This window comes from Oncorhynchus mykiss, chromosome 23 (assembly GCF_057628025.1).
Source record: "Oncorhynchus mykiss isolate SJ-2025 chromosome 23, ASM5762802v1, whole genome shotgun sequence".
NCBI classification, from domain to species: domain Eukaryota; kingdom Metazoa; phylum Chordata; class Actinopteri; order Salmoniformes; family Salmonidae; genus Oncorhynchus; species Oncorhynchus mykiss.
In genome coordinates this window covers 36,383,507-36,407,940 of record NC_143044.1, presented here as the reverse complement: position 1 = coordinate 36,407,940, position 24,434 = coordinate 36,383,507, and the positions used below count along the sequence as shown (strand labels likewise).

Below are 24,434 nucleotides of genomic sequence, written 5' to 3'. Positions count from 1 at the left end.
GTGCCGAAATAATTATAATATAGCAATTAAACACTGGAGTGATAGATGTACAGAAGATGAATGTGCAAGTAGAGATACTGGGGTGCAAAGGAGCAAAATAGATAAATAAATAAACAGTATGGGGATGAGGTCGTTGGATGGGCTATTTACAGATGGGCTATGTTCAGGTGCAGTGATCTGTGAGCTGCTCTGACAGCTGGTGCTTAAAGTTAGTGAGGGAGATATGAGTCTCCAGCTTTAGTGATTTTTGCAGTTCGATTCAGTCATTGGCAGCAGAGAACTGGAAAGAAAGGCTGCCAAAGGAGGAATTGGCTTTGGGGGTGCCCAGTGAAATATACCTTCTGGAGCGAGTGCTGGTGACCAGTGACCTGAGATAAGGCGGAGCTTTACCTAGCAAAGACTTATAGATGAGCTGGAGCCAGTGGGTTTGGCAACGAATATGTAGCGAGGACCAGCCAACGAGAGCATACTTTGTTGCGAAATAGGAAGCCGATTCTAGATGTAATTTTGGATTGGAGATGCATAATGTGAGTCTGGAAGGAGAGTTTACAGTCTAGCCAGACACCTAAGTATTTGTAGTTGTCCACATATTCTAAGTCAGAACCTTCCAGAATAGTGATGCTAGTCGGGCGGGCGGGTGCAGGCAGCGATTGGTTGAAAAGCATGCATTTAGTTTTAGGCCACGGAAAGAGTGTTGTATGGCATTGAAGCTCGTCTGGAGGTTAGTTAACACAGTGTCCTAAGAAGGGCCAGGACAACAGGCCCTCTGATTTGACACACTGAACTCTGTCAGAGAAGTAGTTGGTGAACCAGGCGAGGCAGTCATTTGAGAAACCAAGGCTGTTGAGTCTGCCGATAAGAATGTGGTGATTGACAGAGTTGAAAACCTTGGCTAGGTCGATGAATACAGCTGCACAGTATTGTCTCTTATCGATGGAGGTTATGATATCGTTTAGGACCTTGAGCGTGGCTGAGGTGCACCCATGACCTGCTCGGAAACCAGATTGCATAGCGGAGAAGGTACAGTGGGATTTCAAATGGTCGCTGATCTGTTTGTTAACTTGGCTTTCGAAGACCTTAGAAAGGCAGGGTAGAATAGATATTGGTCTGTAGCAGCTTGGGTCTAGAATGTCTCTCCCTTTGAAGAGGGGGATGACCACTGCAGCTTTCCAATCTTTGGGGATCTCAGACGATACGAAAGAGAGTTTGAACAGGCTAGTAATAGGGGTTGCAACAATTTTGGCGGATAATTTTAGAAAGAGAGGGTCCAAATTGTCTAGCCTGGCTGATTTGTAGGGGTCCAGATTTTGCAGCTCTTTCAGAACATCAGCTATCTGGATTTGGGTGAAGGAGAAATGGTGTCTTGGGCAAGTTGCTGTGGGTGGTGCAGGTTCTGTTGACTGTTGGGGTAGCCAAGTGGAAAGCATTGCCTCCTGTAGAGAAATGGTTATTGAAATTCTCAATTATCGTGGATTTATCGGTGGTGACAGTGTTTCCTAGCCTCAGTGCAGTGGACAGCTGGGAGGAGGTGCTCTTATTCTCCATGAACTTTACAGTGTCCCAGAACTTTTTGAAGTTTGTGCCACAGGATGCACATTTCTGTTTGAAAACTAGCCTTTGCTTTCCTAACTGCCTGTGTACAATGGTTCCTAACTTCCCTGAAAAGTTGCATATCGCGAGGTTATTCGATGGTAATGCAGTATGCCACAGGATGTTTTTGTGCTGGTCAAGAGCTGTCAGGTCTGGAGTGAACCAAGGGCCATATCTGTTCCTGCTTCTACATTTTTTTGAACGGGGCATGCTTATTTAAGATGGTGAGGAAAGCACTTTTAAAGAATAACCAGGCATCCTTTACTGACGAGATGAGGTCAATATCCTTCCAAGATACCCGGGCCGGGTCGATTAGAAAGGCCTGCTTGCTGAAGTGTTCTTGTGAGCACTTGACAGTGATGAGGGGTGGTCGTTTGACTGCAGAACCATTTCGGACGCAGGCAATGAGGCAGTGATCGCTGAGATCCTGGTTGAAGACAGCAGAGGTGTATTTGGACGGCAGGTTGGTTAGGATGATATCTATGAGAGTACCCTTGTTTACGGATTTGGGGTTGTACCTGGTAGGTTCATTGATCATTTGTGTGAGATTGAGGGCATCAAGCTTAGATTGTAGGATGGCCAGGGTGTTAAGCATGTTCCAGGTTAGGTCATCTAACAGCACGAGCTCTGAAGATAGTTGGGGGGCAATCAATTCACATATGGTGTCCAGGGCACAGCTGGTGGCAGAGGGTGGTCTATAGCAAGCGGCAACGGTGACAGACTTGTTTCCTGAAGGACGGACTTTTATAAGTAGAAGCTCAAATTGTTTGGACACAGACCTGGATAGTAAGACAGAAGTCTGCAGGCTATCGCTGCAGTAGATTGCAACTCCGCCCCCTTTGGCAGTTCTATCTTGTCGTAAAATGTTGTAGTTAGGGATGGAAATTTCAGGGTTTTTGGTGGTCTTCCTAAGCCAGGATTCAGACACGGCTAGGACATCCGGGTTGTCGGAGTGTGCTAAAGCAGTGAATAAAACAAACTTAGGGGGGAGGCTTCTAATGTTAACATGCATGAAACCAAGGCTTTTATGGTTACAGAAGTCAACAAATGAGAGCGCCTGGGGAATGGGAGTGGAGCTGGGCACTGCAGGGCCTGGATTAACCTCTACATCATCAGAAGAACAGAGGAAGAGTAGGATAAGGGTACGGCTAAAGGCTATCTTAACTGGTTGTCTAGTACGTTTGGAACAGAGACTAAAAGGAACATGTTTCTGGGCACTTTAGAATAGATTCAAGGCATAATGTACAGACAAAAAGGTATGGTAGAATGTGAATACAGTGGAAGTAAACCTAGGCATTGTGTGATGATGAGAGAGATATTGTCTCTAGAAACATCATTTAAACCAGGTGAGGTCACCGCATGTGTGGGAGGTGGAACTAAAGGGTTAGCTAAGGCATATTGAGCCGGGCTCAAAGCTCTACAGGGAGAGGCATGCGTAGCCGAGTGATCATAGGGGTCCAGTGAGTAGCTAGGCGGTCTGGAGACATGGCGATTCAGACAGCTAGCGGTGCCGGGGCTAGCAAGCTAGCAGAGGCGCCTTAGAGGGACGTCGCGACGGAAGAAGTCTGTTGTAGCCCCCTCGTGCAGTTACGTCGGCAGACCAATCGTGATGGATCAGCAGGGCTCTGTGTAGTAAAAGGGTCCAGGCCAATTGACAAAATAGGTATAATGGCCCAAGAAATTGGCCGATGGGCCTCTTCAGCTAACAGTCCGATATGCTCTAGATAGCTAGCGGGCCGCGGCTTGCAGGCTAGCATATGGGCATTCAGGGGACGTCACGACGGACGAGCCTGTTGAAAAAAACCCTTGGGCAGATTACATTGGTTGTCCAGTCGTGATGGATCAGCGGGGCTCCTTATCGGCTGTAAAAGGGGTCCAGGCCAATTGGCAAAATAGGTATTGTAGCCCAAGAAGTGGCTGATGGACCTCTTCAGCTAGCCGGGAGATGGGCCTAGCATAGGCTAGCTCCAGGCTAATTGGTACTTGCTTCGGGACAGTGACATTAGCCAGAAGTGGCCACTCAGATAGCAGCTGCGATGGTCCAGGTGAAAAGGTTGAGAGCTTGCGGTAGGAATCCGGAGATATGGAATCCGGAGAAATAAGTCCGATATGCTCTGGTTTGAATCGCACTGTGCAAACTGGCAAGAGTTGTCCGGGCTAAAGGTTAGCTGATGGCCGCTAGCGGTGGCTAGCTGACTAGTAGCTAGTAGCTAGTTAGCTGGCTGGCTTCTGTTGGGGGTTCTGGTTTACAGGAAGAAAAAAAAAGAAATAGCAGATCCATACCACATTGGGTATGGACACGTGTGATGACAATACAACAGAACAGATGAACAGGAATGACATTTACTCTTAACTGGTGGCCAAAATAAATATATCTTAAAGCCACACCCCTACTAAGCCATGCCTCCACTTTAGTAATCCTCCAGGAACCCGTCGCTAGATTGAACCATTAAGGGTTCCTCCAAGAACCCCTCAACTAACCGAAGGTGCAAATATGAACCATTGACTGGCAATAATTTCCTTCAGGATCTCCAGGGTTCCTCAAGTCACTACTGATTATAAGAGTCTATAGAACCCATACAAAACCAAATTCCTTAATTGTTATTGTTGTGTTAATTGACACATTGAATCAGGTGTGCTAGTCATGCAACAGCTGGGGCTTCCTGAGGAGAAAATTGAGGAACTACTGATTTAGTCAACTGCTCAAATGATACAAGGCCATATGTGAGTCTTTTACAAGACACCATCACTGGGCATTGTCATATGTAACATGTAATAGCATACCACAACATATTAGATCAACTGGAATTACACTCACAGGTTTGAATATCGGTGACCGTGGCTGGGGGGAGACAGGGAGGGGAGGGTGATTGGAGGGGAGTCCAGTGGAATGGGGTATGGTAAGGGGAGGTGAGGGTGAATGGAGGGGAGTCCAGTGGAATGGGAATGGGAAGGGGAGGTGAGGGTGAATGGATGGGAGTCCAGTGGTATGGGAAGGGGAGGTGAGGGTGAATGGAGGGCAGTCCAGTGGTATGGGAAGGGGAGGTGAGGGTGAATGGAGGGGAGTCCAGTGGTATGGGATATGGTAAGGGGATGTGAGGGTGAATGGAGGGGAGTCCAGTGGTATGGGATATGGTAAGGGGAGGTGAGGGTGAATGGATGGGAGTCCAGCGGTATGGGATATGGTAAGGGGAGGTGAGGGTGAATGGATGGGAGTCCAGTGGTATGGGATATGGTAAGGGGAGGTGAGGGTGAATGGAGGGGAGTCCAGTGGTATGGGATATGGTAAGGGGAGGTGAGGGTGAATGTAGGGGAGTCCAGTGGTATGGGAAGGGGAGGTGAGGGTGAATGGAGGGGAGTCCAGTGGTATGGGAAGGGGAGGTGAGGGTGAATGGAGGGGAGTCCAGTGGTATGGGAAGGGGAGGTGAGGGTGAATGGAGGGGAGTCCAGTGGAATGGGAAGGGGAGGTGAGTGTGAATGGGGGGGAGTCCAGTGGTATGGGAAGGGGAGGTGAGGGTGAATGGAGGGGAGTCCAGTGGTATGGGAAGGGGAGGTGAAAGGGAGAAGCCTAGTGGAGCGGTGTCCAGTGGTATGGGAAGGGGAGGTGAAAGGGAGAAGCCTAGTGGAGCGGTGTAGCCCATGTAAATAGCAGTTGTCAGTAAGCATAGGCTCGAAGCATTCCATTTCATGAGAACAGCATTTATTCTTCAACTGGAAACAATAAGCCCAATCAGGCCTCCATGACAACATAACAAATACCAGAGTAGTCTAATACATTCTTAGTTTTGGGTTAAGCTCAGGTAAATCAATTAGATTCATCTATATTTCCATATTGTTAAGTCCTATTCTTATAGACCAAGGGGTATTAAATTAATTGGAATGACTGTTGTTCAATTGGTAATATACATTTTTGTCTTCTTCTAATAGAAAGTAATCCAAACGTTACATTACTGATTACAATTATGGACACTGGTAACCATAACAGATTACATTTAGGAAGTAACCTACCCAACTCTGTTAGTGTGTTTGCAGTGGTTGGATAATGTGAATATGATTGCTGTTGTGGAAGATATAATTTGTAACAGTTTGATGAGTTCTCTCTGCCCGCTGCATGAACCACACATCAAACGCAGCTCTACCTACTTTCCCTTTCAGTAACAGTCAAATGAACCGACATAACTTTAATCCACACTAATCTCTCCCTTCAGTGAAGAGAGAGGATAGGACCCTAACAGTGCACTACACTATATAGGGAATAGGGTTCCATTTTGGATGCACTCATCTCCTATGGGCCCTGGTCAAAAGTAGTGCACTATTTAGGAAATATATATAACTGACAACACGTAAAACTAAACGATGTGTTAAGTTTTAATGATATATTCTCCAATGAGAAGAGGAGGCTGTGTGAGTCACTAATAATACAGGACAGAGTATTTAATGAGTGTTTATGAGCCTAACTGTCACGCTGTTTCAGAATAGAACTACACATGGCTATTTAAACTGGAGGTTTTTAGACCTGTTATCTGTGCTACCGCTCTCTCTCCCTCTCTCTCCCTCTCTCTTTCTCTCTCTCTCTCTCCCTTTCTCTCTCTCTCTTTCTCTCTCCCTTTCTCTCTCTTTCGCTTTCTCTCCCTCTTTCTCTTTCGCTCTCTTTCTCTTTCACTCTCTTTCTCTCCCTCTACCGCTAACTCTCTCTTTCTCTCCCTTTCTCTCCCTTTCTCTCCCTCTCTCATTCACGTTCTTTCTCTCTTTTTCGCTATCTCTCTCTTTCTCCCTCTCTCCCTCTCTCGCCCCACTCCCTCTCCATTTCTCTTCCTCTCTCTCTCTCTCTCTGACTTTCTCTCTCCACACCTCTCTCTCTCTCTCTCTCTCTCTCTCTCTCTCTCTCCCTCTCTCTCTCCCTCTCTCTCTCTCTCTCTCTCTCTCAGACATGTAAAGGATACTACCATCAAAGGGTTCCTCCTTTCCTCCCCTCTCCTAGCACAGCAACTGGTTGGTCGCTGCTCAAACTCACTGCTGCTCACCACTTATGTCTTACATCTAACACACGCTGTTATCACAGAGCCTTCACAGAGCTGGTGGAGGTGTTTTGTTCAGAACATCAGCAGGCCCTCACACATGACTCTGGTTGTGTGTGTGTGTGTGTGTGTGTGTGTGTGTGTGTGTGTGTGTGTGTGTGTGTGTGTGTGTGTGTGTGTGTGTGTGTGTGTGTGTGTGTGTGTGTGTGTGTGTGTGTGTAAAGGTGTTTTATATTCACTCAGAAACTCCTCTGTTGTAAAACTGTTGGCTGATTAAAGTGTCCTAACAGTTTGGTGTGATAGCGTTTGTTTGATCTGCATGGATCTGAGTATCGCTGACTTTTGTCATGTTGCCAAAAGAAGAAGTGCTGACTGAGCTGAATCTTAATGATCCACATCTGTTTGAACAATCTTTAAACATGAGAACTTATGTTGTCTTTTTCATCTCTTTCACAGCTAACTCCAGTCTTCTGGGAGGTGGTGGAGGTGAGTGTTTGTCCTCCTCATTTTGGGGGTGAATTTTCATGGCGCTGCCCATGCTGTTCACACTGACGCCCACGCCCACACACACACACTCCTCATCTCCCCATCGTAATAAAACAAAGTAATCCTATCATTAGTTCTATACCATAGACATGTCTGTCTAATAGACCTAGATATTTATTTATCCATTAGTATACCGTGGACTGTAGTGTCTGTGTCTCTCTGAGTGCTTCTGTTAAATGGGACTGAATGCATTAGTGCCAACACATCAGAGCGAAGCATTACGCGGGGTGCGGTAACCATGCAGACTGACTGTGCCGTGTCATGGCCAGACGTGATGGTCATTACTTTACTGGCCTGTCCAGGCCTGTTATTATCAAAGAAGCTGAGGAAATCTGAGGCGGCCGACCGTGGCTAGGGGGAGACGGGAAGGGAGGGGAGTCCAGTGGAATGGGGTATGGGGGAGTGAAAGGGAGAAGCCTAGTGGAGCTGGGTAGCCTAACACAAACCCAGGGGTTCCTCTTCTAGAAATGTGGTACTTACCCTGACATGATTGAAATAATGGTTCCTTGGTATATTGGGCGGGGGGAGTTGGGCTTGAAGTGTCATCCTAATTAGCTGTGGAATTCTGATCTGTGGGTTGAAGGGGGAATCTATGGTATCTAGCAGTCGTACGAAGATGAAAACAAGGTCATTTCTTCAGCTTCATGTCTTATCTGTTATCTGACTGTTTATCCATCTGTGTTTGGGTGTTTGCAGACATCTCTCTCTCTCTCTCGCTCTACACTCTTATATGATATATCTGGGTTATTTATTTATCCCATCTCAGGAGACAATTAGTTAGTTAGTTAGACAGACAGTTAGTTAGTTCTTGATATATACAATTGCTGAGCTGAAACCCTACCCACGTCTAATCACGCTCTGTCCCAAGTGGCTCTCATCTTATCTGATACATGGTTAGACCTCGGCTCTCAGCAGCCATATTGCGTCGCTTCAGTGTGCAGTTCTCCAGAACTTTAGCTAGTGACAGAGAGAGACCTTTAGCAACACGTTAATCAAGGTTAATAAATGTGTGCATGTGTGTGCCTGTGTGCGTTTGCATGCGTGCAAGTGATTGGGATCAGAGGTCAGAAAAATGTATCTCCGTAACCAAAGTGGACTCACTCAAGCACTTCTCAATGATGTCTAATGTAACACTAAACATTGGCTTCTTGATTGCCATCGCTCTGCTCCTCTTCACCTCTCAATTATGTTTTACATAACCAATGTATGTTGCAATCGCTGCTTTGGTTAAGTTTCCCTGGCACTGTTTCCAAATGCATTTGTGGCACAAATCCCATTCAAGTTATGGGACTGATATTACATTTTTTCACGCATCATGTTCAAATCATCTATGATAAATTGTAGATACTTTTGATGATTTGGAAATGACGCACAAAACAAGCTTATATTGGCTCCATGACTTGAATGAGATTTGTGCCACAAGACATTAAAACGTAATTCAACAATATTCAAAAATGGGTTGAACTGAGAAGGAAATTGCTACATTTATTAGAAAATGCATTAACTTGCCCAAGATTATCATACGACATGAAGAAAATGCAACAGTGATTTGTATTTTCTTTCAACTTTCTGAAGATTGTCACGCCCTGACCATAGAGTGCCTTTGTTTCTCTATGGTGTAGTAGGTCAGGGGGTGACTAGGGGGTATTCTAGTTTATAATTTCTATGTTGTGTTCTAGTTTATATTTTCTATGTTGGTGTTTTGCAATTAGAGGCAGCTGGTAATCGTTGTCTCTAATTGAGGATCATATTTAAGTAGCTATTTTTCCCATCTGTGTTTGTGGGATATTGTTTTGTGTTTGTGCACCACATAGTCACCTTTAGTTGTTCGATTATTGATTGATTGATTGATTGATTGATTGATTGATTGTGTTTTGTTTAAGGTCCTCTTTGAATTAAATATGTGGAACTCAACATCCGCTGCGCCTTGGTGCCGTTCTTACGACAGCCTTGACAAAGGTGCAACAGCACAGGAATGCCCCTGTCTGTGTGTGCGCGTTTCTCTACCACTTTGTCTAGCTGTTAACGTTGATGCTAATGTAATGACAACTGTCTAGCCGTTAGCGATGATGCTAATGTAATGACAACTGTCTAGCCGTTAGCGATGATGCTAATGTAATGACAACTGTCTAGCCATTAGCTATGATGCTAATGTAATGACAACTGTCTTGCCGTTAGCGATGATGCTAATGTAATGACAACTGTCTAGCCGTTAGCGATGATGCTAATGTAATGACAACTGTCTAGCCGTTGGCGATGATGCTAATGTTATGACAACTGTCTAGCCGTTAGCGATGATGCTAATGTAATAACAACTCTCTAGCCGTTAGCGATGATGCTAATGTAATGACAACTTTCTAGCTGTTAGCAATGATGCTAATGTAATGACAACTCTCTTCTGGTAGATTGAAAGTTCCTCAAAACCTTCTCAATTACATGTTACAGTAATTACAAAGTAGCCTATCCCTACCTGGCAAAATGATTTGATTATTTGAATTAATCCAGTGACAATTTGTTTTGCAAACTCTGCAATCACATGAGCGATACAGAAACATTGCTAACCAAACAACGGTCTCTGGCTTGTGCTCAGTTGACTTAAAGGGTAACTACACCCACAAAAATCTACATTGGTTAGATCTTTCCAGACCTCAAAAGTGGTCTCCTGATGTTGTTTAAGAATCGTTGTGGACTTAGAACATCCAATTATGTAATTTCTTTATAATAAAGTGTCATTTTTTTGGTGAAAACCTGAAATAAAAATCACATCGAAAACATGGAAAAACTAAACGGAGAAAATGCAATATGGGAAAAACGGAATCAGGCAGAACATTTTATGAATTTTATAGGGCCCTAGTCTTCCCTTACGGAAAAAAACACGTTTTTCATATGTAACATTTTATGAATTTTATAGGGCCCTAGTCTTCCCTTATGGAAAAAAAACACATTTTTCATATGTAACATTTTATGAATTTTATAGGGCCCTAGTCTTCCCTTATGGAAAACAAACACATTTTTCATATGTAACATTTTATGAATTTTATAGGGCCCTAGTCTTCCCTTATGGAAAAAAAACACATTTTTCATATGTAACATTTTATGAATTTTATAGGGCCCTAGTCTTCCCTTATGGAAAAAAAACACATTTTTCATATGTAACATTTTATGAATTTTATAGGGCCCTAGTCTTCCCTTATGGAAAAAAAACACATTTTTCATATGTAACATTTTATGAATTTTATAGGGCCTTAGTCTTCCCTTATGGAAAAAAAACACGTTTTTCATATGTAACATTTTATGAATTTTATAGGGCCCTAGTCTTCCCTTATGGAAAAAAAACACATTTTTCATATGTAACATTTTATGAATTTTATAGGGCCCTAGTCTTCCCTTATGGAAAAAAAACACATTTTTCATATGTAACATTTTATGAATTTTATAGGGCCCTAGTCTTCCCTTATGGAAAAAAAAACACATTTTTCATATGTAACATTTTATGAATTTTATAGGGCCCTAGTCTTCCCTTATGGAAAAAAAACACGTTTTTCATATGTAACATTTTATGAATTTTATAGGGCCCTAGTCTTCCCTTATGGAAAAAAAACACATTTTTCATATGTAACATTTTATGAATTTTATAGGGCCCTAGTCTTCCCTTATGGAAAAAAAACACATTTTTCATATGTAACATTTTATGAATTTTATAGGGCCCTAGTCTTCCCTTATGGAAAAAAAACACGTTTTTCATATGTAACATTTTATGAATTTTATAGGGCCCTAGTCTTCCCTTATGGAAAAAAAACACATTTTTCATATGTAACATTTTATGAATTTTATAGGGCCCTAGTCTTCCCTTATGGAAAAAAAACACGTTTTTCATATGTAACATTTTATGAATTTTATAGGGCCCTAGTCTTCCCTTATGGAAAAAAAACACATTTTTCATATGTAACATTTTATGAATTTTATAGGGCCCTAGTCTTCCCTTATGGAAAAAAAACACATTTTTCATATGTAACATTTTATGAATTTTATAGGGCCCTAGTCTTCCCTTATGGAAAAAAAACACATTTTTCATATGTAACATTTTATGAATTTTATAGGGCCCTAGTCTTCCCTTATGGAAAAAAAAACACATTTTTCATATGTAACATTTTATGAATTTTATAGGGCCCTAGTCTTCCCTTATGGAAAAAAAACACGTTTTTCATATGTAACATTTTATGAATTTTATAGGGCCCTAGTCTTCCCTTATGGAAAAAAAACACATTTTTCATATGTAACATTTTATGAATTTTATAGGGCCCTAGTCTTCCCTTATGGAAAAAAAACACATTTTTCATATGTAACATTTTATGAATTTTATAGGGCCCTAGTCTTCCCTTATGGAAAAAAAACACGTTTTTCATATGTAACATTTTATGAATTTTATAGGGCCCTAGTCTTCCCTTATGGAAAAAAAACACATTTTTCATATGTAACATTTTATGAATTTTATAGGGCCCTAGTCTTCCCTTATGGAAAAAAAACACGTTTTTCATATGTAACATTTTATGAATTTTATAGGGCCCTAGTCTTCCCTTATGGAAAAAAAACACATTTTTCATATGTAACATTTTATGAATTTTATAGGGCCCTAGTCTTCCCTTATGGAAAAAAACCACATTTTTCATATGTAACATTTTATGAATTTTATAGGGCCCTAGTCTTCCCTTATGGAAAAAAAACACGTTTTTCATATGTAACATTTTATGAATTTTATAGGGCCCTAGTCTTCCCTTATGGAAAAAAAACAAATTTTTCATATGTAACATTTTATGAATTTTATAGGGCCCTAGTCTTCCCTTATGGAAAAAAAACACGTTTTTCATATGTAACATTTTATTTTACATGTGAAATTATGGTTTTGAAAAAAGTTTCACGTGGCTATTTTTCACATGATATTTCACAGGTTGTCACGTTCTGACCTTAGTTCTTTTGTTTTGTCCCGGTTTTAGTATGGTCAGGGCGTGAGTTGGGTGGGTTGTCTATGTTAGTTTTTCTATGATTTGGTATTTCTGTGTTTGGCCTGGTATGGTTCTCAATTAGAGGCAGCTGTCAATCGTTGTCCCTGATTGAGAAGCATATTTAGGTAGCCTGTTTTCTATTGTGTTATCGTGGGTGATTATGTTCTGTGTTTTATGTATGCTCCGTACAGGACTGTTTCGGTTTCATTTCGTTGTCTTTGTTGTTTTATTATTTAGTGTTCTGAGTTATAAATAAATATAATGAACACTTACCACGCTGCGCATTGGTCCTCCGGTCCGTCTTACTACTCCTCCTCAGAAGAGGAGGACGAGAATCGTTACACAGGTGATGCCCTGCAAACAAAATTGAGTTGTTAGGATGTCCCTGGAACTTCACATAGTGTTTTTAACTTACAGTACATATTTCACATACATGACTACATTGTGTATGTTTATTTATACTGTAATTCTAATTCAACATGTCCTCACCTGGGATTTGAACCCACAACTTCTTGGTTGAAGGCATTTCAATCTTCCTGATACGCCAGCATGTCTGTGTCAATTTCAGATTTCACAACACTTTGGACTTCAAAGTAAATCTCAGCTTCGTAAAAAATATACTGAAGAAAAACTATTATCTTTATCATAGTGATTCAGGATTATCATTAAAACAGAATAATATATCCTCCCAAAACATTATTTAGACAACTATACAGAAAACCCTCAAACTGCTTAAATAAGTCAATTAAATCAATGATGAGAGTTTAGTCAGAATAACTGATACCTAAAATAGCAGTGCAGATGGTAGGTGTGGAGATATTGTAGGTAATGTGTAGGGGACTTCACCGAATGCCACACACTTTGTGGGGCAGCAGAAAGCTTGGCGTACCCTAAATGTAGAGGTCGTGACTTCAAATCTCAGGTGGCATCATACTGAGAAGTCAGCACTAACGAGATCATGTTTTCACATGTGCTCAAATGTGTAGTTTCATGTCGTCACATGTTACTTTGACATGTTTCACATTAACTTCCTATGAGAACTCATGTGAAATTCATGTGGTTCTTCATGTGAGATTACTTTTTAAGTCACATGTTACTTTGACATGTTTCACATTAACTTCCTATGAGAACTCATGTGAAATTCATGTGGTTCTTCATGTGAGATTACTTTTTAAGTCACATGTTACTTTGACATGTTTCACATTAACTTCCTATGAGAACTCATGTGAAATTCATGTGGTTCTTCATGTGAGATTACTTTTTAAGTCACATGTTACTTTGACATGTTTCACATTAACTTCCTATAAGAACTCATGTGAAATTCATGTGGTTCTTCATGTGAGATTACTTTTTAAGTCACATGTTACTTTGACATGTTTCACATTAACTTCCTATGAGAACTCATGTGAAATTCATGTGAGATTACTTTAATAGCTTGAGTCAGGAGGCCTAAAGGCTACACACTGTTGTATTCACTAATTGCCTTCCCCTGATGTTACTCCTCATAAATAAACCAATCAACTGACACAATCTAAGCCAATTAACCTTGCTAAAATATGACAATAAGACAGTTGGTTCTGTGCCTAGTGTACAATATGCGTCGGAACACTTTGTTTTTGTCTGACTCCTGACTACTACAGTATGTTAAAGGCTGGAGGAGTCGTGTGGACTAATTCTTCTTCTTCCTACCATCTCTGGTCCAGGATCTATTGTTGAAGGCTGAGGTGGTAGTAGAAACCTGTTTGAGTGGTGAGGAATATAGGTTATCTGACTGGCTCTGCCTCTAGAATAATGTTTTCTTAAAACAAAGCTCTCTATCTTCTCTCGTTTATCTGTGTGTGGCCTATACACTGTCTTTATCTGGCACTCTCTTTATCATTCTGGTGGTTGCTATGTAAACCTGTTTTCTTTTCTCTCATTCTCTCTCTATCTCTCTCTCTGCCTCTCTCACCTCTCTCTCTCTCTCTGCCTCTCTCACCTCTCTCTCTCTCTCTTCCTCTCTCTCTCTCTCACCTCTCTCTGCCTCTATCACCTCTCTCTCTCTCTCTCTCTTCCTCTCTCTCTCTCTCTGCCTCTGTCACCTCTCTCTCTCTCTCTCTCTCGCTCTCTCTCTCTCTCTCTCTTCCTCTCTCTCTCTTGCTTACCCTGTCCTCCTATCATCTAGCATGTGAAGTCGTGAGTTCGACCTCCTGCCATGACTGTGTGTGTGTGTGTGTGTGTGTGTGTGTGTGTGTGTGTGTGTGTGTGTGTGTGCGCGCGCACGTGTGTGTGTGTGCGCGTGTGTGTATGTATGTGTGTGTGTGTGAGAGATGTAAACATGGATCCATGGGTGTGCTCTTGCTCATCTTATAAAAGGATCCTCTTATCTTAGACCTGTCCAGACCAAACTGGGTGCTGTGAGTGGAGGCTCAGGTTCACAGCTGGCAGGATGATCTATCACTATTATACTGGACCTTACCCAGCTCACCAGAGGCTTGGTGTGTGGTCTCAGCTCTATTTAGTGTTGTTGTCTATCAAATTGTATAGACTACTACTTGCTCTCTGTTCTCTCTCCTCTGGCAAAGGACCAACTCACACTGGCACAAGCACATGGCAGGCACACACAGAGGAGCAGGTGGTTGGATAGCTCTTTAATGGTTTTGTCAGGATGAGCTACAGCTTTTGTCAAAATTAACTTTTTGTAGAAGGTTAGGATAACTAATGTAGCAGGTTAGGAGAACTAATGTAGCAGGTTAGGATAACTAATGTAGCAGTTTAGGATAATTATGTTAAGGTTAGGACAAGTTTAGGGTTTGCTAAAATGCTAAAAAAAAACTACTTTTGATGTCAATTTCACAAAAGCTGTATCCCATCTAAACATGACCCTCTGTAACAATGTGGAAGTGCACCTAGAGTATTATTAGCTGTTTGATGTTAAACAAATATATTAAGCAGCATCACAATATAACGTTAACACTGTAGTCATCTCCGTCACATTTTGTAAGACCTTTGAAAACTGAATTTAAGACATTTTAAGACTTATTAAGGCCTTTCAATCATACAAATGTATTTAAAATGACAACTTTTTAAGGATCTGCAGACACCCTGTCATCATTATTCCCACATTTGTAAATGTGAGTTACCTAGCTATTCACACATTTATAAATATTCACGTATTTTAAAGTATGTAATAATGAATAATGATTAATATTTAATAATGATTCATAATGATTTACTAATCATTAGTTAAGTATTTTTGCATGGCTTCAACTAAAGTATGGGACATTTATAAATACTTTATAAATGTTTAGAATTTCTTACAAAAATATAGCTCCTTAAGGTCGCAAAATGGCCCCTAAAACATATCAATGGTTAAACATAAACACACAATACAGAATATGTTTTATTTATTTTTATTTCACCTTTATTTCACCAGGTAGGCAAGTTGAGAACCAGTTCTCATTTACAATTGCGACCTGGCCAAGATAAAGCGAAGCAGTTTGACACATACAACAACACAGAGTTACATATGGAGTAAAACAAACATACAGTCAATAATACAGTAGAATAATACGTCTATATACAATGTGAGCAAATGAGGTGAGATAAGGGAGGTAAAGGCAAAAAAAAGGCCATGGTGGCAAAGTAAATACAATATAGCAAGTAAAACACTGGAATGGTAGATATGCAGTGGAAGAATGTGCAAAGTAGATATAGAAATAATGGGGTGCAAAGGAGCAAAATAAATAAATAAATACAGTAGGGGGAGAGGTAGTTGTTTTGGCTAAATTATAGATGGGCTATGGACAGGTACAGTAATCTGTGAGCTGCTCTGACAGCTGGTGCTTAAAGCTAGTGAGGGGGATAAGTGTTTCAGAGATTTTTGTAGTTTGTTCCAGTCATTGGCAGCAGAGAACTGGAAGGAGAGGCGGCCAAAGAAAGAATTGGTTTTGGGGGTGACCAGAGAGATATACCTGCTGGATCGCATGCTACAGGTGGGTGCTGATATAGTGACCAGCGAGCTGAGATAAGGGGGGACTTTACCTAGCAGGGTCTTGTAGATGACCTGGAGCCAGTGGGTTTGGCGACGAGTATGAAGCGAGGGCTAGCCAACGAGAGAGTACAGGTCGCAGTGGTGAGTAGTATATGGGGCTTTGGTGACAAAATGGATGGCACTGTTATAGACTGCTGGATCCAATTTATTGAGTAGGGTATTGGAGGCTATTTTGTAAATGACATCGCCAAAGTCGATAATCGGTAGGATGGTGAGTTTTACAAGGGTATGTTTGGCAGTATGAGTGAAGGATGCTTTGTTGTGAAATAGAAAGCCAATTCTAGATGTATGTTTTAATTGGAGATGTTTGATGTGAGTCTGGAAGGAGAGTTTACAGTCTAACCAGACACTTAGCTATTTGAAGTTGTCCACATATTCTAAGTCAGAACCGTCCAGAATGGTGATATTGGACGGGCGGGCAGGTGCAGGCAGCGATCGGTTGAAGAGCATGCATTTAGTTTTACTTAGTTTTACTAAGAGCAATTGGAGGCCACGGAAGGAGAGTTGTATGGCATTGAAGCTCGCCTGGAGGGTTGTTAACACAGTGTCCAAACAAGGGCCAGAAGTATACAGAAAATGTATTGAACATAACTGTTTATTGGCAGGGACTTTTCTACCAAAACCAAAGTGTGGATTGCAGGCACTCCTTAGGTCAGTCTAATCTCGTTTAACCCAGAATTGAAATCTTTAGTAATTTGGTCAGCTGCGTAATTAAGTTCTGTGTCCATACCAGTTAGAAATGGAGAGTTCCGGTTTGTGAAGTCTCCACCCTCAGCCAAAGCCCCCACCCTTATGCTAATTTCACCACACGCGCAAAGCAGTCGAAGTTTAAGCACCGCCTTCGCCCAATCCTGGTACATCCTAATAATCTGTGTCAAAAACACAAACACTGGTACTTCTGTTGATCTTTATCCTACACATTCCATCCTGTTGCGGCAGATTCTTCAGTTTACGCGCAGACTGTCCAAGAGAGATTAAGAGAGGTCCATAGACTGCTTACGAGTAAAGGAATATCTGAATACAGTATTTTTCTGAAATATCCCATTACGTTTAAATGAGGTTGAAGATAGTCTGCGGTTAAAAGACTGAAGCACTGGAAGCATAAGCATTATACATGTAACATTTCCACCTCAATCACATATCAGTAGTAATGAAGGGATGAAAACCGGTCCGGTCCGGTGGTGCTACAATACATCTCCCTGATTACTATTAAGTAATATTATAATACTATTAATGATCCTTTATAAATGCTTTATTACGTGGTGTTATTATAACGTTATACCAGCAATTCTACTGTATATTAAACTGGGTGTGATTGCCAATTACTAATAATGATATGTTTCTAAGTGTTTAGGTTTAGGTGTTCATTTTCTGTTATACTCCGTTGGGATACTTGTGCTGTCGTTTGTTGTTGTTGATGTTAGAACAGCGGTTTATTTCAGCAGAGATTGCCCTCTCTCTCATCTTTCTTCTCTCTCTCAATTCAATTCAAGGGATTCATCGGCATGGGAAACATATGTTAACATTGCCAAAGCAAGTGAAAATAGTCTGTGGTTGAAAGATTGAAGCACTGGAAGCAGACTAAATATTCTCTCTCTCTCTCTCTCTCTCTCTCTCTATATATATATATATATATATATATATATATTTATATCTCACAGTCTTCAACAAGTTTAGGCTTTTTGTTTTTGACCAAATAACAGTGGTGTTTTGCACGTGTAACAGGTAGTCTCAGCTGAAATCTTACACATACAGTACATGAGATTAACACTAATCCCTGATAGTGAGAAGTTTCATCCCAAATGAACCCCTATTCCCTATATAAGGCCCGTTAGGCTTTGGTCAAAAGCAGTACACTATAAAGGGAATAGGGTGCCATTTGGAACGTACCCATGGTAAATGAAGCAGTTGAGAACAGTGAGTAATTATGAGCACTATGGGGTCTCTGATGTGTCACCACCGCATAGCTGATAGGCTGGATGCATGTTGACACTGTCCCTGAGGACCTCAGCTAGTGTAAGCCATATGCATATCTTTAACTCTCCCTCTCTCTCTGCTTCCCTTTTCTCTTTACCTCTCTCTTTTTCTCTTTCCCTCTCTCTCTTTCTCTTTCCCTCTCTCTCTTTCGCTTTACCTCTCTCTCTTTCTCTTTCCATCTCTCTCTTTCTCTTTCGCTCTCTCTTTCTCTTTACCTCTCTCTCTTTCTCTTTCCCTCTCTCTCTTTCGCTTTACCTCTCTCTCTTTCTCTTTCCCTCTCTCTCTTTCTCTTTCCCTCTCTCTCTTTCTCTTTCCATCTCTCTCTTTCTCTTTCCCTCTCTCTCTTTCTCTTTCACTCCATCTTTCTGTCTCTCTCCCTCATCTCTCTCTCTCTTGCACACACACGCACATGCACGCACACACACACGCACGCACGCACGCACACACACACACACACAGAGAGCTTTATTTTCGTGACATTTCAGGACTTTTTTGGGAGTCAAAATGTTTGACCATTAAAAATCATATTTTCCCTAATCCTAACCTTAACCCCAAACCGTAAACCTTACTCTTACACTGACACTGCACACACATGCCTGTCTTTCTCTCTGTGTGAACGTGAATCCACAATGTACCCATTTCATTTCTTCATGCCACAAACCAAGACGGAAGTGACCATCTAGTTGAATATAATGATACTGGTATGTAAATCTTTCTCCCTATACACAACCTAGTCTCTTCATATAGCAGCACTGTACCGCAGACTGGGGGTCTGCCTAACTCTACCCTATTTACATAGGTCCCTGGTCAAAAGTAGTGCACTACATAGGGACTGGGGTGCAATTTGAGACACATCCCCAGAGATCAAGCGATGTCATTGACTAGTTAATGACATGGTTGCCGCAGGCGACATGGTGGCCACCAGCTTGATTTATATGTTGGGACAGGGATGAATGATTCATAGACTGAAACTGAGAGAGAACGAGAGAGAGAGAGAGAGAGAGAGAGAGAGAGAGAGAGAGAAAGAGAGAGAGAGAGAGAGAGATAGAGAGACAGAGAGAGAGACAGAGAGAGAGAGACAGAGAGAGACGGAGAGAGAGGGAGAGAGAGAGAGACAGAGAGAGAGACAGAGAGAGACGGAGAGAGAGGGAGAGAGAGAGAGAGAGTGAGAGAGAGAGAGAGAAAGAGAGAGAGACAGAGAAAGAAAGAGAGAGAGAGAGAGAGAAAGGGAGAGAGAGAGAGACAGAGACAGAGAGAGAGACAGAGAGAGACAGAGGCCTCTGTAGAGACCTTGGTAGATCATGGTGCTTGTAATGCCTGGATAGTGGGTTCTATTCCCAGGACCAGCAATAATAATACAAAATGTATGCATGACTATTAGTCACTTTGGATAAAAACTGATGGTAAAATGAGGAGAGAGAGAGACACAGCGACCTTACCTAGGGTGTGAGACACTATCTCTCCTTTCCTCAGGATTATTCTCTCAACCCTCACTTATTCTGGTGGGTCATGTTCGTGATTTGATTGTAGATCATGTGTTTAGCTGGCATCTTGAGTTCAATATTTGCCATGCTCAACAGTGTTACTGTAACTAAAAGTCAACCAACCGGCATTTTTTCAACTTCCCTCCCTCCCTCCCTCCCTCCCTCCCTCCCTCCCTCCCTCCCTCCCTCCCTCCCTCCCTCCCTCCCTCCCTCCCTCCCTCCCTCCCTCCCTCCCTGTCATTCTCTCTATCTAGCCCTTTCCCTCTGTCTCCTACTCTCCCTCTCTTCCTCCCTCCCTTCCTCTTCACTATGACACAACACGAACCCTACATAGGGGGCTGAGTGTTGTAGGTTGAAATGAATGGCCTGATCATTCTGCATCAATTAGCTCATCCATCATCACTGATTGGGGGAGGGGGAGGGGAAGGATGGAGGAGAGAGAGAGGAAGTAGGAGAGAGAGGGAGGAGTATGAGAGAGAAAGGGGGTAGAGAAAGAGAGTATGAGAGAACACGACAAATGAAATAAAAAGAGAGAGATAGTCCTTCCCAAGGCCTCCCTGCGGTGCCAGTGGCAGCAGAAGACAGAGAAGGTAATAAGGAGAAGCTTTCATGCTGAAATAGTGTTCACCATGATGTGAGACCCCAGCCCTGCTACAACGACCTTGCCTTGCTAATTCCAAGGGAATGTCCTTTAGTTCTAAAACTCTTCATCTACATAATGATTTAGTGGAATGGCTTGAAAGCATAGATTATTATTTCCTAATGGAATGACAGATGGGGATGTTTCTGTACAGGTCGATTAGGTATATAGGTTTACTATACTGAACAAAAATATAAAAGCAACATGTAACAGTTTCAAAGATTTTAATGAGTTACAGTTCATATAAGGAAATCAATCAACTGAAATGAATTAATTAGCCCTAATCTATTGTTTTCACATGACTGGGTAGGGGTGCAGCCCACCCACTTGGGAGCCATGTCCACCCACTGGGGATCCAGGCCAGGCCAAGCCAATCAGAATTATTTTTTCAGACAAAAGGGCTTTATTACAGACATAAATACTCCTCAGTTTGATCAGCTGTCCGGTTGGCTGGTCTCAGACGATCCTGCAGGTGAAGAAGCCGGATGTGGAAGTCCTGGGCTGGTGTGGTTATACGTGGTCTGCCGTTGTGAGACCAGTTGGGTATACTGCCATGTTCTCTAAAACGATGTTGGGGGTGGCTTATGGTAGAGAAATGAACATTCAATTCCCTGGCAATGGTTCTGGTGGACATTACTGCAGTCAATATGCCAATTGCACGCTCCCTCAAAACTTGAGACATTTGTGGCATTGGGTTGTGCGACAAAACTGCATATTTTGAGTGGCATTTTAAAGTCCCTAGCACAAGGTCGAGACAGTGTAATGATCATACTGTTTAATCAGCTTCTTGATATGCCACACCTGTCAGGTGGATGGATGTCTAAAAAGTCAAGGGGTATGAATACTTTTTGAAGGCGCTGTATATAACTGTATTAGGTACCGTCTGTAGTATAGGAGTTAGCAGGTAGGCATCACTACGGTCGACAGCCATTTATGTATGGTTCAGAGCGTGACGTCACTTTGACATACACAGTATCCCTTCTAGCCATGACCCTCTGCAGCAGGCAATAACTCCAGCCATTGATCAAACAAACAGTGACAACAGTAGGCCTATAGTGTGTCATTGACAGAGATGCCTACTTAAAAAGTAATAGTCATGAGCGCCAACTTAAATAGACTAAATTGGACTTCAAAAACACACAGACATCAAAGGACATGCCAGTATAAACCAGATCAGAGAGTAGAGAGTAGATAAATAAACTACAGAGAGGAATTAATTTGTTTATTCAAACATCCTTTTACATTTTCCATGGAGTCTCTGTGAAGTGAAAATATACAGTATGTATCACTGACAGGAGGCCTGGAGAGTGAATGACTTGCCATAGATAGTAATGCTGATTGTTAACCGTTTTATTTGTATCCCATGCCGATGCCAGCACCCCAGTACCCTTCAGGAGAGATACTGTAAACCCTGAGTGATTCATTATATAGAAGAGTGCTGAGGAGACGCGGTGGGGGGACAGGGGGAGACGGGGGAAACGAGGAGGAGATGGGGAGGCGAGGAGGCTTTCACAGGGGTGATGTGTCTTTGACAGGGAAATAAAAACATCCAACAACAGTCCCGTCATACATCCTTCCACCCCTACCCCTCCACCCCTACCCCTCCAGCCCCACCCCTCCACCCCTACCCCAGACATCTCATCCAGAGAATATATCATAACCCCTCCACCCTTCCTAGTCCACCTCACCCCTCCCAGTCCCAGTCCCAGTCCCAGTCCTGATCCCCAGACCCATCTCACACATAGAATAACACATATCTGTCTTCACATATTTTCATTGGTCTTAAAAGTCCAGCGACTTAAAAAAAAAACATTCAACCAAAATGACACAATACATCCTCCTGCAACCTCCACCCAAAACCTTCCACCCCTACCCCTCCACCTCTACCCCTCCACCCCTATCCCTCCAACCTTCCACCCCTACCCCTCTACCTCTACCCCTCCACCTCCACCCCTACCCCTCCAACCTACCACCCCTACCCCTACCCCTCCACCTCTACCCCTCCACTTCTACCCCTCCACCTCTACCCCTCCAACCTTCCACCCCTACCCCTCCACCCCTCTAAACCTACCCCTCCAAACTTCCACCCCTCTAACCCTACCCCTCCAACCTTCCACCCTTCTAACCCTACCCCTCCAAACTTCCACCCCTCTAACCCTACCCCTCCAACCTTCCACCCCTACCCCTCCACCCCTCTAACCCTACCCCTCCAACCTTCCACCCCTCTAACCCTACCCCTCCAAACTTCCACCCCTCTAACCCTACCCCTCCAACCTTCCATCCCTACCCCTCTACCTCTACCCCTCCACCTCCACCCCTACCCCTCCAACCTACCACCCCTACCCCTACCCCTCCACCTCTACCCCTCCACTTCTACCCCTCCACCTCTACCCCTCCAACCTTCCACCCCTACCCCTCCACCCCTCTAAACCTACCCCTCCAAACTTCCACCCCTCTAACCCTACCCCTCCAACCTTCCACCCTTCTAACCCTACCCCTCCAAACTTCCACCCCTCTAACCCTACCCCTCCAACCTTCCACCCCTACCCCTCCACCCCTCTAACCCTACCCCTCCAACCTTCCACCCCTCTAACCCTACCCCTCCAAACTTCCACCCCTCTAACCCTACCCCTCCAACCTTCCACCCCTACCCCTCCACCCCTACCCCTCCATCCCTAACCCTCCACCCCTCCAATCCTAACCCTCCACCCCTCCAATGCTAACCCTCCACCCTTCCAACCCTACCCCTAAACCTTCCACCCCTACCCCTCCAACCATACCCCTGAAACCCTTCACGCCTACCCCTCCCACCTCTACCCCACCACCTCTACCCCTCCACCCCTACCCCTCCTACTAGTGATGCACCAATATGACATTTTTGGCCGATACTGATATCCGATATTTAAAATTTTAGCGGCCTTTTAGGCATTCTAGTACAGTTAAATAGTTAACACACTCACATGGACGCAGCGGTCTAAGGCATTGCATGCCAGTGTAAGAGGCATAACAACAGTCCCTGGTTCGAATCCAGGCTGGATCACATCCGGACGTGATTGGGAGTCCCATAGGGCTTATTGTAAATAATAATTTGTTCTAAACTGACTTGCCTAGTTAAATAAAGGTTACACACACACACACACACTGACCAAAACGTTATTTTGTTGGCATAGACGTATGTCCCCATTACCAGTAAAACATAATCAAAACCTATTTCTTTCACTTACTTGCTGTTCTGTTTCGTTGTTAATTTGTTCAGTCGTTTCATTCTCAACCAGGATTTCTATGGAACGCCGTTTGGGCCATTGCTTTGGAATGCCGTTTGGGTCTTTGCGTGTCACTAGGCAGGGTAGCCTAGTGGTTAGAGTGTTGGGCTAGTAACCGAAAGGTTGCACGTTCAAATCCCCGAGCTGACAAGGTACAAATCTGTAGTTCTGCTCCTGAACAGTCAGTTAACCCACTAGGCTGTCATTGAAAAAAGGAATTTGTTCTTAACTGACTTGCCTAGTTAATTAAAGGTAAAAAAAAAAATATATATATAGTATTTAACACTATTTGATGTGTCAAATAAGCTTGTTGACCCATCAGGACCTGACTACACGTCACATAATAATATTACTGTGAAAAATAGCGCACTTGGTAGTTTGTACCTGTGCTCGACCAGTCGGTGAAAGTCAACATCACCCACGACAGAGAACGGTTGATTGTCAAGGGTAATGAATTCCATTATCTTGGCTTTAATGGATTTCACCTTTGAGTTGTCTCTCTGAAATGTTCTTACTCTTTCAAATGACTGCTTGACTTGTTGACTACTCGATCCACACAGCAGACATTGTGGTCTAGTTTTGGAATGTTGTGTTGCACGTGTAGCGCAACATTTTACTTCATGTACCTACATTACTTCATGTACCTACATTACTTAATGTACCTACATTACTTAATGTACCTACATTACTTAATGTACCTACATTACTTCATGTACCTACATTACTTCATGTACCTACATTACTTCATGTACCTACATTACTTAATGTACCTACATTACTTAATGTACCTACATTACTTCATGTACCTACATTACTTCATGTACCTACATTACTTCATGTACCTACATTACTTCATGTACCTACATTACTTAATGTACCT

The 24,434-nt window shown here is 42.6% G+C and overlaps 1 protein-coding gene across 2 annotated transcripts in view; it reads left to right on the top strand.

The window, feature by feature from the left end:
• macrod2 (mono-ADP ribosylhydrolase 2) overlaps positions 1–24,434 on the top strand; it is a 1,220,194-nt gene that overhangs the window by 328,999 nt on the left and 866,761 nt on the right. For both annotated transcript variants that reach the window (XM_036960544.2, XM_036960545.2), the window contains exon 4: positions 7,065–7,094. In XM_036960544.2, coding sequence (XP_036816439.2) covers positions 7,065–7,094 — 30 coding nt within the window. The remainder of the gene's footprint in view (positions 1–7,064; positions 7,095–24,434) is intronic.